The 12,902-nt window shown below is 39.0% G+C and overlaps 1 protein-coding gene across 1 annotated transcript in view; it reads left to right on the top strand.

Annotated features, from left to right (window-relative positions):
• PGM2L1 (phosphoglucomutase 2-like 1) overlaps positions 1-12,902 on the top strand; it is a 90,391-nt gene that overhangs the window by 43,556 nt on the left and 33,933 nt on the right. Inside the window, exon 5 of the mRNA XM_006885577.1 lies at positions 3,963-4,046. Within this exon, the coding sequence (XP_006885639.1) occupies positions 3,963-4,046 (84 nt within the window). The remainder of the gene's footprint in view (positions 1-3,962; positions 4,047-12,902) is intronic.

Raw genomic sequence — 12,902 nt, 5'->3', positions numbered from 1 at the left:
ATGCAAGGTAGAGGTGAAATAAGGAACTGCTTATGAGGTTTTCCGTCCATTCCAACAACTAAAAGATAGTGAAAAGAGTTGGGACCTCAGAAGGCTTTTAGGACCAATTAGTAGGCTCTGTGCCCAGGAGAAAATGAATATACTTACCAGTAATGTTAATGCTCATCCACAGCTCTTCTGGAAGGATCTAAATCGTTGAAGCATTATGTTTAGAGTTTTAAAAGCACATTAGTAAATAACTTAAAAATTGAGAAAGATAGCATAATAAAGATTAGAAATAACAGGCAGTTCTCATTTTGCACAATGATACTGTGGTGGTGGTGTGTCATTGAGTTACAGCCGACACATAGCTGACCCTCCAGTGGGTTTTCAGATGCTGTAAATCACACAGGAGGAGATTGCCCATCTTCCTCATGATGAAAAGCTGGTGGATCTGAATTACATGCCTTTGGGTTGGAAACACAAGTAGGACCATAAAAATAATTGTGCAAGCTAAAACTTTGCAGAGCCATCTATATAATCAAGAAGAATAATTATGATTGTTTGATGATCTTGAAAGATTTTTGTGAAAATATTAACACTTTACTGCTATAAATGAATTCTATTGTACATAGGGTTTTTGGAGGCCTGCTATTTCTGAAGTGGATGGCCAATCCTTCTTCCTAGTCTGTCTTAATCTGAATGCTCAGATTTAGAAAAATATCTGACAGACAGGCATTTTATGGAAAAAAACAGATAAAAGATATTTCCTCAATTGTAGAAATAACCAACAGTGTCAGTGTTGTCCCCGCCCTTGACATGAGTGTCTTGACCCACCCATTTCCCTGCTCCACTGGCATTCACTTCAACTCCAACCTACTCCCTTCAACACCTATGTCCCATTTTCCAGCCTTTGATGTGATAGCTTGTATCTCAAGCTTTATGGGCTTCTGTAATTTTAAACGCTTCAAGCTGCTGCCGCAAATTTCTTATGCTGTGACCAGTGTTGTATACAGAGTCATTGTATTAAAAGGAATTGACAGACACAGAAGAATTTCATGAAACAACATATGAGCAAGAGCCTATGGTGATGAAGGAAGAAGTTCAAGCTGCTTTTAAAGAATTGGCAAAAAATAAGGCCCCAGGAATTGATGGTATACCAATTGACATATTTCAACTAACAGATGCTGCCCTAGATGTGCTCACCATGTTATGCCAAGAAATCTAGAGGACAATCACTTGGCCAACTGATTGGAAGATATCTATACTTGTTCCCATTCCAAAGAAAGATGTTCCAACAGTGTGGACATTATCAAATATCATTAATTGCACATGCAAGCAAGATTCTGCTGAAGACTATCCAAAAATGACTGGAGCAGTACATCAACAGAGAACTACCAGAAGTGCAGGCTGGGTTTAGAAGGGGTCGTGGTACTAGGGATATTGTAGTTAATGTTAGATAGATCTTGGCTGAAGGCAGAGAGTACCAGAGGAATGTCTGTCTCTGTTTCATTGAGTATGCAAAAGTGTTTGACTATGTGGATCACAACAAACTGTGGCTAACTCTGAGAAGAATGGAAGTCCCAGAACACTTGATTGTGCTAATGCAAAGCCTATGCTTGGACCAGGAGGCAGTTGTCAGAACAAAGCAAGGAAACACTGTATGGTTCAAAATTGGGAAAGGTATATGCCAGGGATGTGTCCTATCTTCATACCTTTTCAATCTATATGCAGAACAGATTATCTGGGGGGTGGGGCTGTATTATGCAGATGACACAACCTTGCTTGCTGAAACTGAGGATCTGAAGCACTTGCTGCAGAAGGTCAAGAACTGCAGCCTTTAATATGGATTGAGGCTCAATATCAAGAAAACAAATTTTCACACCACTGGTCCAGTTAGTTGGTAGCTTCAGGATGGATGGTGAAGAGATTGAGATTGTTAACATCTTTAGTTTGCTTGTCTTCACAGTCAACACTCTTGGCACCATCAGCCAGGAAATTGAAAGATGTATTGTGATGGGAAAGTCAGCTGTTAGAGACCTCTCCAAAGTATTGAAAAGCAATGATGTCATTCTGGAGATTAAGGTGCACCTGATACAGGCCATGGTATTTGCAATCACTTGCTATATGTCAAAGAGCTGGGCAATGACTAGGGAGAATAGAAGGAGAATTGATTCCTTTGATTTGTGGTATTGGAGAAGAGTATTGAATATACCATGGACTGCTAAGAGAACGAATAAGTTCGTTCTAGAGAGGGTTAAACCATGCTGCTCCTTGGAGGCAAGGATTCTGAAGCTTTGTCTGACATACTTTGGACATGTTGCAAGGAGGGACCAGTCCTTGGAGAAGGACATCATGCTTGGGAGAGTGGAAGGACAGTGCAGCAGAAGAAGACCCTCTATGAGATGGGTTGATTCAGTGACTGGGGTAATGAGGATAGGTGTGTTAGAGACAGTGAGATTGGCACAGGATAGAGCAGGGTTTAGGGCTGTTGTACATAGGGTTGCTATGAATCACAGACTACTCAACAGCACATAACAGCAGCAACAACAACTGTTATAAATAAGAATTTAAAACTATTAATTCTATATTTATTTAAATATTTTTATAATAATAATTTAAAGCTTTAAGGAAAATATTGAGACCTAAAGTATTTTCTTTGTAAAAACATCACATGGAGATATTTAAGTAATACTTATCTTTGTTAGCATATAACTTTATGATACAGAACAAGGATAGGACAGAGTAGAACTTCCCTAAAGGGTTGCTCAGACTGTAATGTTTACATGAGCAGATCACTCAGTCTTTCTTCCATGGAGCTTCTGATGGATTTGAACTGTCAGGCTTTTGGTTAAAAGTAGAGTGTTAACTAGAATTCCTAAAACCAAAACTGAACCCATTGCTGTTGAATCTATTCTGACTCATATTAGCCCTCCATTGAGTTGTTAAGGCAGGAAACCTTTATGTGAGGCAACTGCCATCTTTCTCCCATAAAGTAAACAGATGGTGGATTCAAACCACTGACCCTTCAGTTAGCAGCGCAACATGTGATGCACTTCACCACCTGGACTCTTAGGATTCTCTAATGCAAAACTTTTTACTGGATTCATTTAATCCTTTTGTTTCCTTCCTGTACTTTGATCTTTGTTGGCCATTTTCCTCTTTTGATTATCCATTTTTGTAAAATGTCATATGGGCTTATTACTGGGGGAAAAACAGACAGTAGAGCTACATCCTTTGCTCTTTGTATGACAACCAAATAACAAGTGCTCAGTGACCAGTCGCTGACAGATGTGACAGGGTGACTGATTATGAAATGAGTGTCTGTTATTTCCATAATGATTTATAGATAATTATTGAAGATTTTATGTAATAAAGGTTGTGTGACCATTGTCTTTATCCTTTTCCAAGATCTTCTTTCACCACTAACAAATTTAATGCCTGTCCCCAACAAAGACTTTTCCCACGATTTACTTCTGGTAACCTTTGGTTTCTCTTAAATTTGGTAATTTCATGTAAAGGAGTTTATACAGTTTTGTCCTTTTGAGACTCTAGGTTTGAATATAAAACTCCCTACTTAACACTTGTTCTTGAATATGCCTTTAAAACTTAGCATGTCTGAAATGACATTCCTGATGTTTCCTGGTTTAGGTACCATTAAACCTTCCCCATGGACTCTGAATCACACATGAAGTATAATTTGGAGAGCTCTGTGGTGAAAGACTTGCCATCTTCTTAATTTGTCAGAAATGGAAGCAGTGCTTAAAAGTCAATGAAGTAGAACAGGACAGAAAACTTATTGCAAAACTATTGGTCTAAAAGAATTACACTACTTTTAATATTGTGTTATTAGATAAAATGAGACTGAGAGTGATTGTTAAGGATTTAAGTCATTAATATGTTCATATTTTTTTCTGTTGTTTAATCAAAATGGATCTCATGTCAGAGGGATACAGCAAAATCATAATGTCATTGTTTTTTAGCCATATGCGGTTCAGGAGCTCAAAGCAGTTGCAGGTGTGATGATTACTGCATCTCATAACCGCAAGGAAGATAATGGATATAAGGTAAAGTGTGGATTCCGCGGCATATCTTTTGCTTATTATATCATTCTTACTTATGTGAAATAATGTGTACTTGAGTATATTTTCTTTCACTGGGGAGCAAGGCATATTGGGAACAGAAAAACTTAAAATACCAAGACTGGCCTTTGGTGAATGCACACCCCTCAAGTCCTTTTACTTCTTATCCAGAACTATTTTTTTTACGATCTCTTCAGTTGTCGTTTTACTTTGTCTTATTGTCTTTGCTTTCTCCCATTCCAATCCCCAAACTATCTTCTCTACTGTTTTAGAAATAAAATTGTATCATACCAGGGACTTGAAGAAAGAATGGTGGTTTATTTGCAAGAGGAGAATCAGAATAAAAAAATTCCTTGACCTCATTTCCCTTTCCCTCCAGTCTTCTGCCAGGGCTCCCCCCTGGCGGTGGGATCCATCTGTCAGCCTCTGTGGCAGGGAGCACAGTGATGAGAGATGACTCCGAAGGGGCAGTAACGAATCAGTGCTTGAGGCTTCTGCTTGATGAATCCATGCTCTTGTATTTATTTCTTTTCTTGCTTGGGAGGACTCTGGACATACTGAGTTCTGTTTTAATGGGGGAAAGATTTAATACAAACCTAGTATTTTGGCCTGGAAAGATGTCTTCATTTCCTTGATCTTCTATAACGAAATACTAGAAGGTTGGTAGCTTTGAAAAGTCAGAGGCTAGAAATCCAAATTAAGTTAAAAGCTGTGTCAGGACTTTGGGAGACTTTGGGAGAAAGACTGTCCTAACTTGTAGTGGCTGCCAGCAGTCCTTGGCTTGCTTTTGTTATTTGTATTTCCACATAGTGACTTTTTTCTGATATGACTCTGTTTCTATGTCTATCTTTTGCTTTTATAAAATGGCACTCAAAAGTGATTAGGATTAAGATCCATCTTCATTTTACTTAACTGGTAGCAAAAGAAAAACCCTGTTTCCAAATAAGGTCATATTCACAGGTTTAACATATCTTTTGGGGGAGAGATAGCTAGCTAGCTAGCTAGCTAGCTAGCTAGCTAGATAATAGATCATTGTAATTTTTATTTTCATTTTCTTAATGACTAGTGAAATTGAGCATCTTTTCATGTGTTTGTTGACTATTTGAATAATCTCTTTGGTGAACTGTTCAAGTCCTTTGCCCACTTTTTTTCAGTGAGTTGATTATATTTTGTTAAGTATTGCTTCACTTATTAGCATATTAAGTTTGAATATTTTAGTCAACCGGGTAACAATATCCAGTAAGAAATTTGATACATAGGCCTATTGTTAAGGAGAAAAATTTGTACTGAATTTACAGATTTTGTGGTCACACTAATATGAGCATTTGGAAATCCTTTACTTGTATGAGCAGCCGAGACTATATCGAGAAGAAAGAGAGAGGGGGCAAGAATGGGTTCCTACAGAATACCAACTCTTTAAGGAAAGGGAAGAAGAAGATTTAGAGATAGGCAATAGAAAAAAGACCAGGAAATCAAAGGGATAAGTGATCTTTAAGGAGGGAAAGAGCAAACTATCAAATAACCCTTCTTCTCTGAGCATCATATTTCTATATCAAACTGCCAACCTTGTTCAGCTCTAACAAGCATATCAAAGTCAGTGTCTCTAGAACAGAACTCTTGATATCCTCCCACAGCCTGTCACATACATCTCCAAATATATTCTTTCAGTCTTCACCATCTCTGTAAATTGATATTACCACTCACCCAAACAAAATTTCAAAGTCATTCTTATTACCTCTTTTTCTTACAACCATTCTATAGTTTCTGCATCTCCAGTTTATGTTGAATGTGTCTGTCTCTGCCCACCTCCTCTGTCTCCATCTTTCTAAGCCATTGCTGTTTTCTGTTTGAAGTGTGATAGCTGGTTTCCTCTCTTCCCTCCTGCAGTTTTACTCCTCAAAATGGCCAGATGATCTTTTTAAAAACAGAAACCAGGGCATGTCATTATCCTGCTTGAAGTTCTTCATTGACTTTTTATTCTTCTTTGAGTAAAATCCAGACTCCTAACCTTGAGACTTACAGGCCTTTACAAGCTTTTGTCTCTTGTCTACTTCTTCTTTTTTTTTTTTTACCTTATTTCATGCTTTCCTTTCTTGTGCTCACTATAGTGCAACAGTCTCACTGTCTGTCTTCTGTCCCTCCAATTTCTGCACTATTCCAAGCCTTTCCCTGCCTCTGAACCTTTATTTTTTCCTCTGTCTGAATTTCTCTTTCCCTATTTTGCAACTTTACATATTTTTTATATTGCAGATTTACTTATTTTTGTCCTTCAGGCTTGTTCTGATGTTGCTTTGCTTCAAGATGCATTCGTTGCCACCTTATCTGCAGTGGCTTCCGTAGTAACTTACTTGTCTTCGTCCTGTTTCCTTCACAGAATTTGTCATTGTCTATAATTATCTAGTTTCTTTGAGATGGATTTTCTTGTCATTTTATTGATAAAATTGACATACTGCCTTTCTGTCCCCCAAGCTTTGATTCATGGAGGGAAGGACTTAATTTGTTTTACTGTTTGTTATTGTTAGACATACTTGACACATAGACCCTTAAAGATTTTTGTTGTTCTTTCTCTTAACAGAAATGATAATAGAGTATATTAAAATCTAACAGTCTAAAGTGTTAACAATAAAAACCATTTCTTCTTTTCCTACTCTTGAGTGCTCCTTCTTAGAAATAATTGCTGTTTTCTAGTTTTGGTTTCCTACAATATCTGGTATTAACCTGTGTGTTCCCTCTATCTTCTTTTCATGCTTCCTGGATCATTCAAGATTTTGTCTATAGTGTTCTTTAATATTGCAACTGGAGACTAGGATTTGTATTTCAGTTCTTTTAGCTTGAGAAATGTCACATGGATCCTGCCTAAAAATAAAGAATACAAGAAAAATGTCTATTTATCCTTTATGGACTATACAAAGGCTTTTGACTGTTTGAATCATAACAAATTTGGGCTAACATTGAGAAGAATAGGAACCTCACAATACTTAATTGTGCTTATGCAAAAACCTATACCTAAACTGAGAATCTATTGTGTGAACAAGCAAGGTTTAAACACTATAAGGTTTAAAATTAAGAAAAGTGTGCATCAATCAGAGTTGTATCTTCTCTCCATACCCATTCAGTCTGTATGCTGAACAAATAACTCAGGAAGCTGGACTTTTTGAAAAAGTGTACAGCATCAGAATCAGAGGAAGATTCATCAATATGCAGATGACGAAACTTTGCTTGCTCAAAGTGAGGAGAAGTTGAAGTACTTGATGCAGAAGATCAAAGAATACAGCCTTCAATACAGATTGCATCTTACCAACAAAAACCCAAAAATTCTCACCACTAGACTGATTATAGATGGAGAAAAGATTGAAACTGTCAATGAGTTCATCTTACTTGAATCTAAAATCAACAACCTTTTTACCAGCAGCCAGGAGATCAGGAGACAGTTTGCACTGGGGAATTATGCAGTTAGAATTATTATTTCTCCAAATTATTGAGGAGCAATGATGTCAGTTTAAGACTGAATTGTGGCTGATTTAAGTCATGGTCTTTTCAGTCACTTGCTATGCATCTGAGAGCTGACAATAAAGATGAAGAAAGAAGAAGTGATGTCTCTGAGCTGTGGTACTGGAGAAGAGTACTGAATATCTCATGGGCTGCCTAAAGAACCAGCAAGTCTTGGATAAAGTGCATCCAGAGCACTTCTTGGAGGCAAGGATGACGAAGCTTCATCTCACATATTTTGGGCACATTGCTAAGAGAGGCTATTCCTTGGAGAGGGACATCATGCTTGGAAAGGTGGAGGGTCGGTGAAAGAGAGGAAGAGTCTCAAGCAGGTGAATTGGCACAGTGACTATTGCAATGGGCCCAAGTATGTCAGAGATTGTGAGGATGGCACAGGATAGGACAGGGTTCAGATTATTTGTTCATAGGGTCCCTGTGAGTTGTACTTGACTTGACAGCACCTACAATGACTATTAGACAATAATATTAACAATAACTATTAGAGGGAATGTTCCATAAGTAGGCAAAATATCTATACCAATAATACATTCAGGTAGAGGAGATGCAGCTACTGTATACAACATCTGCTTATATTTTCCACTTCTCATCCAGACTTTCACTTCAGTCCAATCAATTGCTGTATTCCCATATCCTCTTAATACAATTTTTAGTCCCTTCAAGATTTTATCAATAGGTTTGCGGATTACAGTACATTGGGCTCCTGTATCCAGAAGCTCCAAGATGATTTCTTCTCCACTGTCAAGCCATTTTACCCACACATGCATATATGGCCTTAGGTCCTCTGCTGGGGGTTGGACCAGAAGACCCTCGCCTTCCTGTCAATCTGTATCAATCTGAGCTTCTGCTTCAAGTGATTCTGGGTGGGGTCCCCTATCATTAATTACCTCATGATTGGGATGAATAGAATGTACTTGTTTAGGACTTCTTGATGCTGAGGGAACAGAGGGAGCCTTCACTGGTCCACCCAACCTCCTATAGTGCTGCCTGAGAATCTTTGTCTCAGTTCCATCAATGTTTGCTATATTCATCTTATTCCTGGGGACCATATAAAAATCTCCACCTTGCTAAGGTAAATCTTTTTTCTGTAGTCCCCTCCCATTTGTCTACAAATCACTCTAAGGTTGCTTGTCTCCCTAAAACCCACACGGGGCGGCGGGGGAGGGGGAGAAAGAAAAACAACCAACCCATAAAGGGAAGTTGTTTGAATAGAGCTGACGCAGCTTCTTCAATTGTTGCCTTGTGATGTACTGATGTTGGAGGAGCTCCGGTTATTACTGTCTCCTGGCCTGTGTAAGGGCCATAATTAGTGGATGAATGTCCTTGATGCCATATAGCTATTCCAACATGGCTTACATATGTAAGACATCAACTACTTCCTCTGGGGTGTTACATTTCTTTCTTAGATGGGGAGAGGGGCAGTTTCCCTTTGAAGGAAAAACAAACTTAATCACATATCTTATCCACTTGATCAAGTTAATTGTCCCCTCTGGGTTAATCTGTTATATAACTTGTATCTTGGCAATATCATTTATGAGTGTTGTAGATAGATAGCTGGATTCTTGCATTAATCCAAATATACTCCTATTCTGCAGCTTTCAGAACCACAGATACTTCCCCTAAATTTGTCACTCCTAAATCTACTTTAGTAATGGTCCTACAGGAAGCTGCCAATGTTGTTGTTGTTATGTGCCATTTAGTTGCCTGTGACTCATAATGACCCTGTGTACAATAGCTCTGAAGCCTGCCTTGTCTTGAGCAAGTCTCACTAACTCTGACACATCTTACCCCATTACCCCACTTACTGTGTCAGTCCATCACATCCAGGGTAGTCTTCTCCTGCATTGTCCCTCTACCCTTCAAAGCATGATGTCCTTCTCCATGGTCCCTCTTGGCCATGTGCCTGAAGTATATGGGACAGAGCTTCAAAATCTTAGCCTCCAAGGATAAACTTGGTTTCACCCTCTCCAATACAGACCTTTGTTCTCTTGGTGGTCCATGGTATATTCAAGACTCTTCTCCAGCACAACTCAAAGATATAGATTCTTTTTCTTTCATCCCTAGTAATTGTCCAGTTCTCTGCTTAACACTCTGTTTCTGTATACATCCGGTTAACCAACTTCTCTGGAGTTAGATCCACTAACTTCGTATCCCATGAGTAATTTTTACCTTTGGTAACTGACTACAACATGATAGCTACATTAATCCATGGATGTTCCTTGTCTTATCCCAAGATCAAAGGTTTCTCATCTCTTGTTTATAGCCCTTTTTCTCCAAAGCCACATGTTACAGGGAATCTGGACCTTTGCAGTGAATCTTACCACACTGATACCAATTGCATTTGAAATCCCTTTTGCTAAAAGTAGTAGCAGATCATTTACAAGAAGTGGGATAAAATATATATATTTAATTCAACTTTAAAAAATCTATATAGGCTTTTACTGTACAGATAAATCTCTATTTAACTATTGTCCTATTGATAGGCATTCATTTATTTATGATATTCTGCTACTATTATACATATTTTCCCACATGCATCTTTGTTCACGTGTGTGATTAGGGTCCTTGTAGAATAGAGGTTAAAAATATGCGCTTTTTTTGAAACCTGCTTCTGCCACATAGACTTCAGATAACTTACTCAGTTTCCCTCCAGTTTCTGTGGAGTATTTGGGTGATGCTCATGGTCAGCACGCTTACTGATGGGTGGAATGTTAGAGATTCAAGTCTACTCAGAGGCACCTTGAAAGAAAGGCTTAGCAATCTCCTTCCGAAAGTCAGCCTTGAAAACCCCAGCAAACATTTCTACTCTGACAGACAGGTCTTGCCACAACACAGAATAAACTCCTTGGCAACAGCTTTGGATTTTGTTGACATTGTTCCTTTTCTCCATATGAAAACTGGAGATAATAGAGCCACTATCAAAAGTGGAGAGTGAGGCTTTGATAAGTTGTTGTGTTAGGTGTCAGTGAGTCACCTCTGACTCATAAACAACTCTCTGTACAGCAGAACAAAACGCTTCCCAATTCTGTGTCATTCTTATAGTCTCCAGGCACTGTGTCAATCCCTCTTTATAAAATGCCTAGTAGAGTGCCTGGCTCTGATAAGTGATCAGTAAATGTTACCTGTTTATATTCTTATCTATAGTTACATGTTTAACCCACCAATCACTGTCCACTATGGGTAACCATTATTGCATTTGACACATCGGTGTCACAGTGTTCAGCTTCACAGCAACCACAAGTTACCTCTGTACGGCAAGTGGACACACCAGGGCTATATGACCTACAAGAATGTTTTGACCAAAAACAATTAAGAACTGGCCTGAGGTCCACGGATTAAAGTCACCCACGTCCATAAATAGCTTGCCTCTGGAAGTCACGCACATAAGTGTCTAGGACTTTTGTTCATAGGGTTGCTATGAGTCACCTACGACTCAAAGGCACTTAACAACACAGACAGAGACCAGCTGGCCCAGTGGACCGAAAGCGATGCTACCAAGTCAAAGGTGGGTGACTCTAATCTGTGGCCCTCAAGCCAGTTCTTAATTGTTTTTGGTCAAACATTCTTTTAGGTCGTATAGCCCTGGTGTGTCCACTTGCCGTACAGAGGTAACTTGTGGTTGCTGTGAAGCTGAACGCTGTGACACTGATGTGTCAAATATGTTAATGGTTACCCATGGTGGACAGTGTTTGGTGGGGCTCCCCAGTTAAAACAAGCTTGGAAGCAGGAGTGGCATCCACTTCCATAAATAGCTTGCCTCCAGAAGCCCTATGAACCTGGAGAAAGGATCAAAGTCACACAAGGGTCGAGGACTTTTGTTCATAGGGTTGCTATGAGTCACCAGCACTTAACAACAAACAACAACAACAACAACATTGTTACATGATACAGTAGAGTAGCCACAAGATACCTGTGGCTACTGATCACCTAAAGTAAGACAAGTCTTAATTGAGAGGTGTGGCACGTGTAAAGAGTAGCCCTAGTCACATAGGGGTTAAGGAGCTTACCCACTAACCAAAAGGTTCAAACCTACCAACTGCTCCATTGAAGAAAAACAGTCTCCTTCCATAAAGATTTACATCCCTGGAAATACTACTGCTTAGTTTCTCCTTTCTTTCTTGTGAGCTGTACTATTTATTCATTTCTTTTAGTTTTTTAGTTACATATCTAGATAATTTGTTTAAAAAATTTATCTAATATTTTGAGATATTTATAGAGGAAACATTCTCAGGGCATCTAGTCTACCTATTAGTTGGCATAGTGTTTAGTACATACATGTTCATTCATATCATTCCTTGCTTTACTTAGAACACAACAGCCAGAGAGGATTTATGTCATGCTCATGGTGTAAGTCAGTATAGATAGCCTCTAAGCAAAAGCCCTTCCAATTGATTTCCTGCTACTTATTTGAAATATATTTTCTGGCTTTTTGTGTGACTTCCTAAATCTTATTGATCAAGCCACTTGACACACTACCAATTTATTGAAATGTCAATGAGTGATTAATATAATCCTTCCTGTCTTTACTTGGTATAATATAAATTCTTTTTCATGTGTAACTGAAATCTGGGTTTAGAAGGGGTCGTGGTATTAGGGATATTGTAGCTAATGTTAGATGGATCTTGGCTGAAAGCAGGGAGTACCAGAGGAATGTCTATCTGTGTTTTATTGAGTATGCAAAGGCATTAGACCGTGTGGATTACAACAAACTGTGGCTGACTCTAAGAAGAATGGGAATCCCAGAACACTTGATCGTGCTAATGTGAAACCTATACTTGGAGCAGGAGGCAGTTGTCAAAACAGAGCAAGAAAACACTGCATGGTTCAAAATTGGGAAGGGCGTACGCCAGGCATGTGGCCTGTCTCCATACCTTTTCAACCTATGTGCAGAAAAAAATTATCTGGGAGGCTGGGCTGTATGAGAAGTGTGGCATCAGGATTGGAGGAAGATTCATCAACAATCTGCGTTATGCAGATGACACAACCCTGCTTGCTGAGACTGAGGAGGATCTGAAGCAAGTGCTGCGGAAGGTCAAGAACTGCAGCCTCCAATATGGATTGAGGCTCAATGTCAAGAAGACAAAGATTCTCATCACTGGGCCAGTTAGTTGGTAGCCTCAGGATGGATGGTGAAGAGATTGAGATTGTTAACATCTTTAGTTTGCTTGGCTCCACAGTCAACACTCTTGGCACCAGCAGCCGGGGATTTAAAAGACGTATTGCCATGAGAAAGTCTGCTGTTAGAAAACTCTCCAAAGTACTGAAGAGCAACGATGTCACTCTGGAGACTAAAGTGCACCTAATACAAGCCATGGTCTTTGCAATCATTTGCTA

This window comes from Elephantulus edwardii, unplaced genomic scaffold (genome assembly GCF_000299155.1).
Source record: "Elephantulus edwardii isolate Elephantulus edwardi_28Jun2011 unplaced genomic scaffold, EleEdw1.0 scaffold00044, whole genome shotgun sequence".
Classification (NCBI taxonomy): Eukaryota; Metazoa; Chordata; class Mammalia; order Macroscelidea; family Macroscelididae; genus Elephantulus; species Elephantulus edwardii.
The sequence above is the reverse complement of the archived record's forward strand: the minus strand, read 5'-3'. Positions and strand labels throughout refer to the sequence as shown.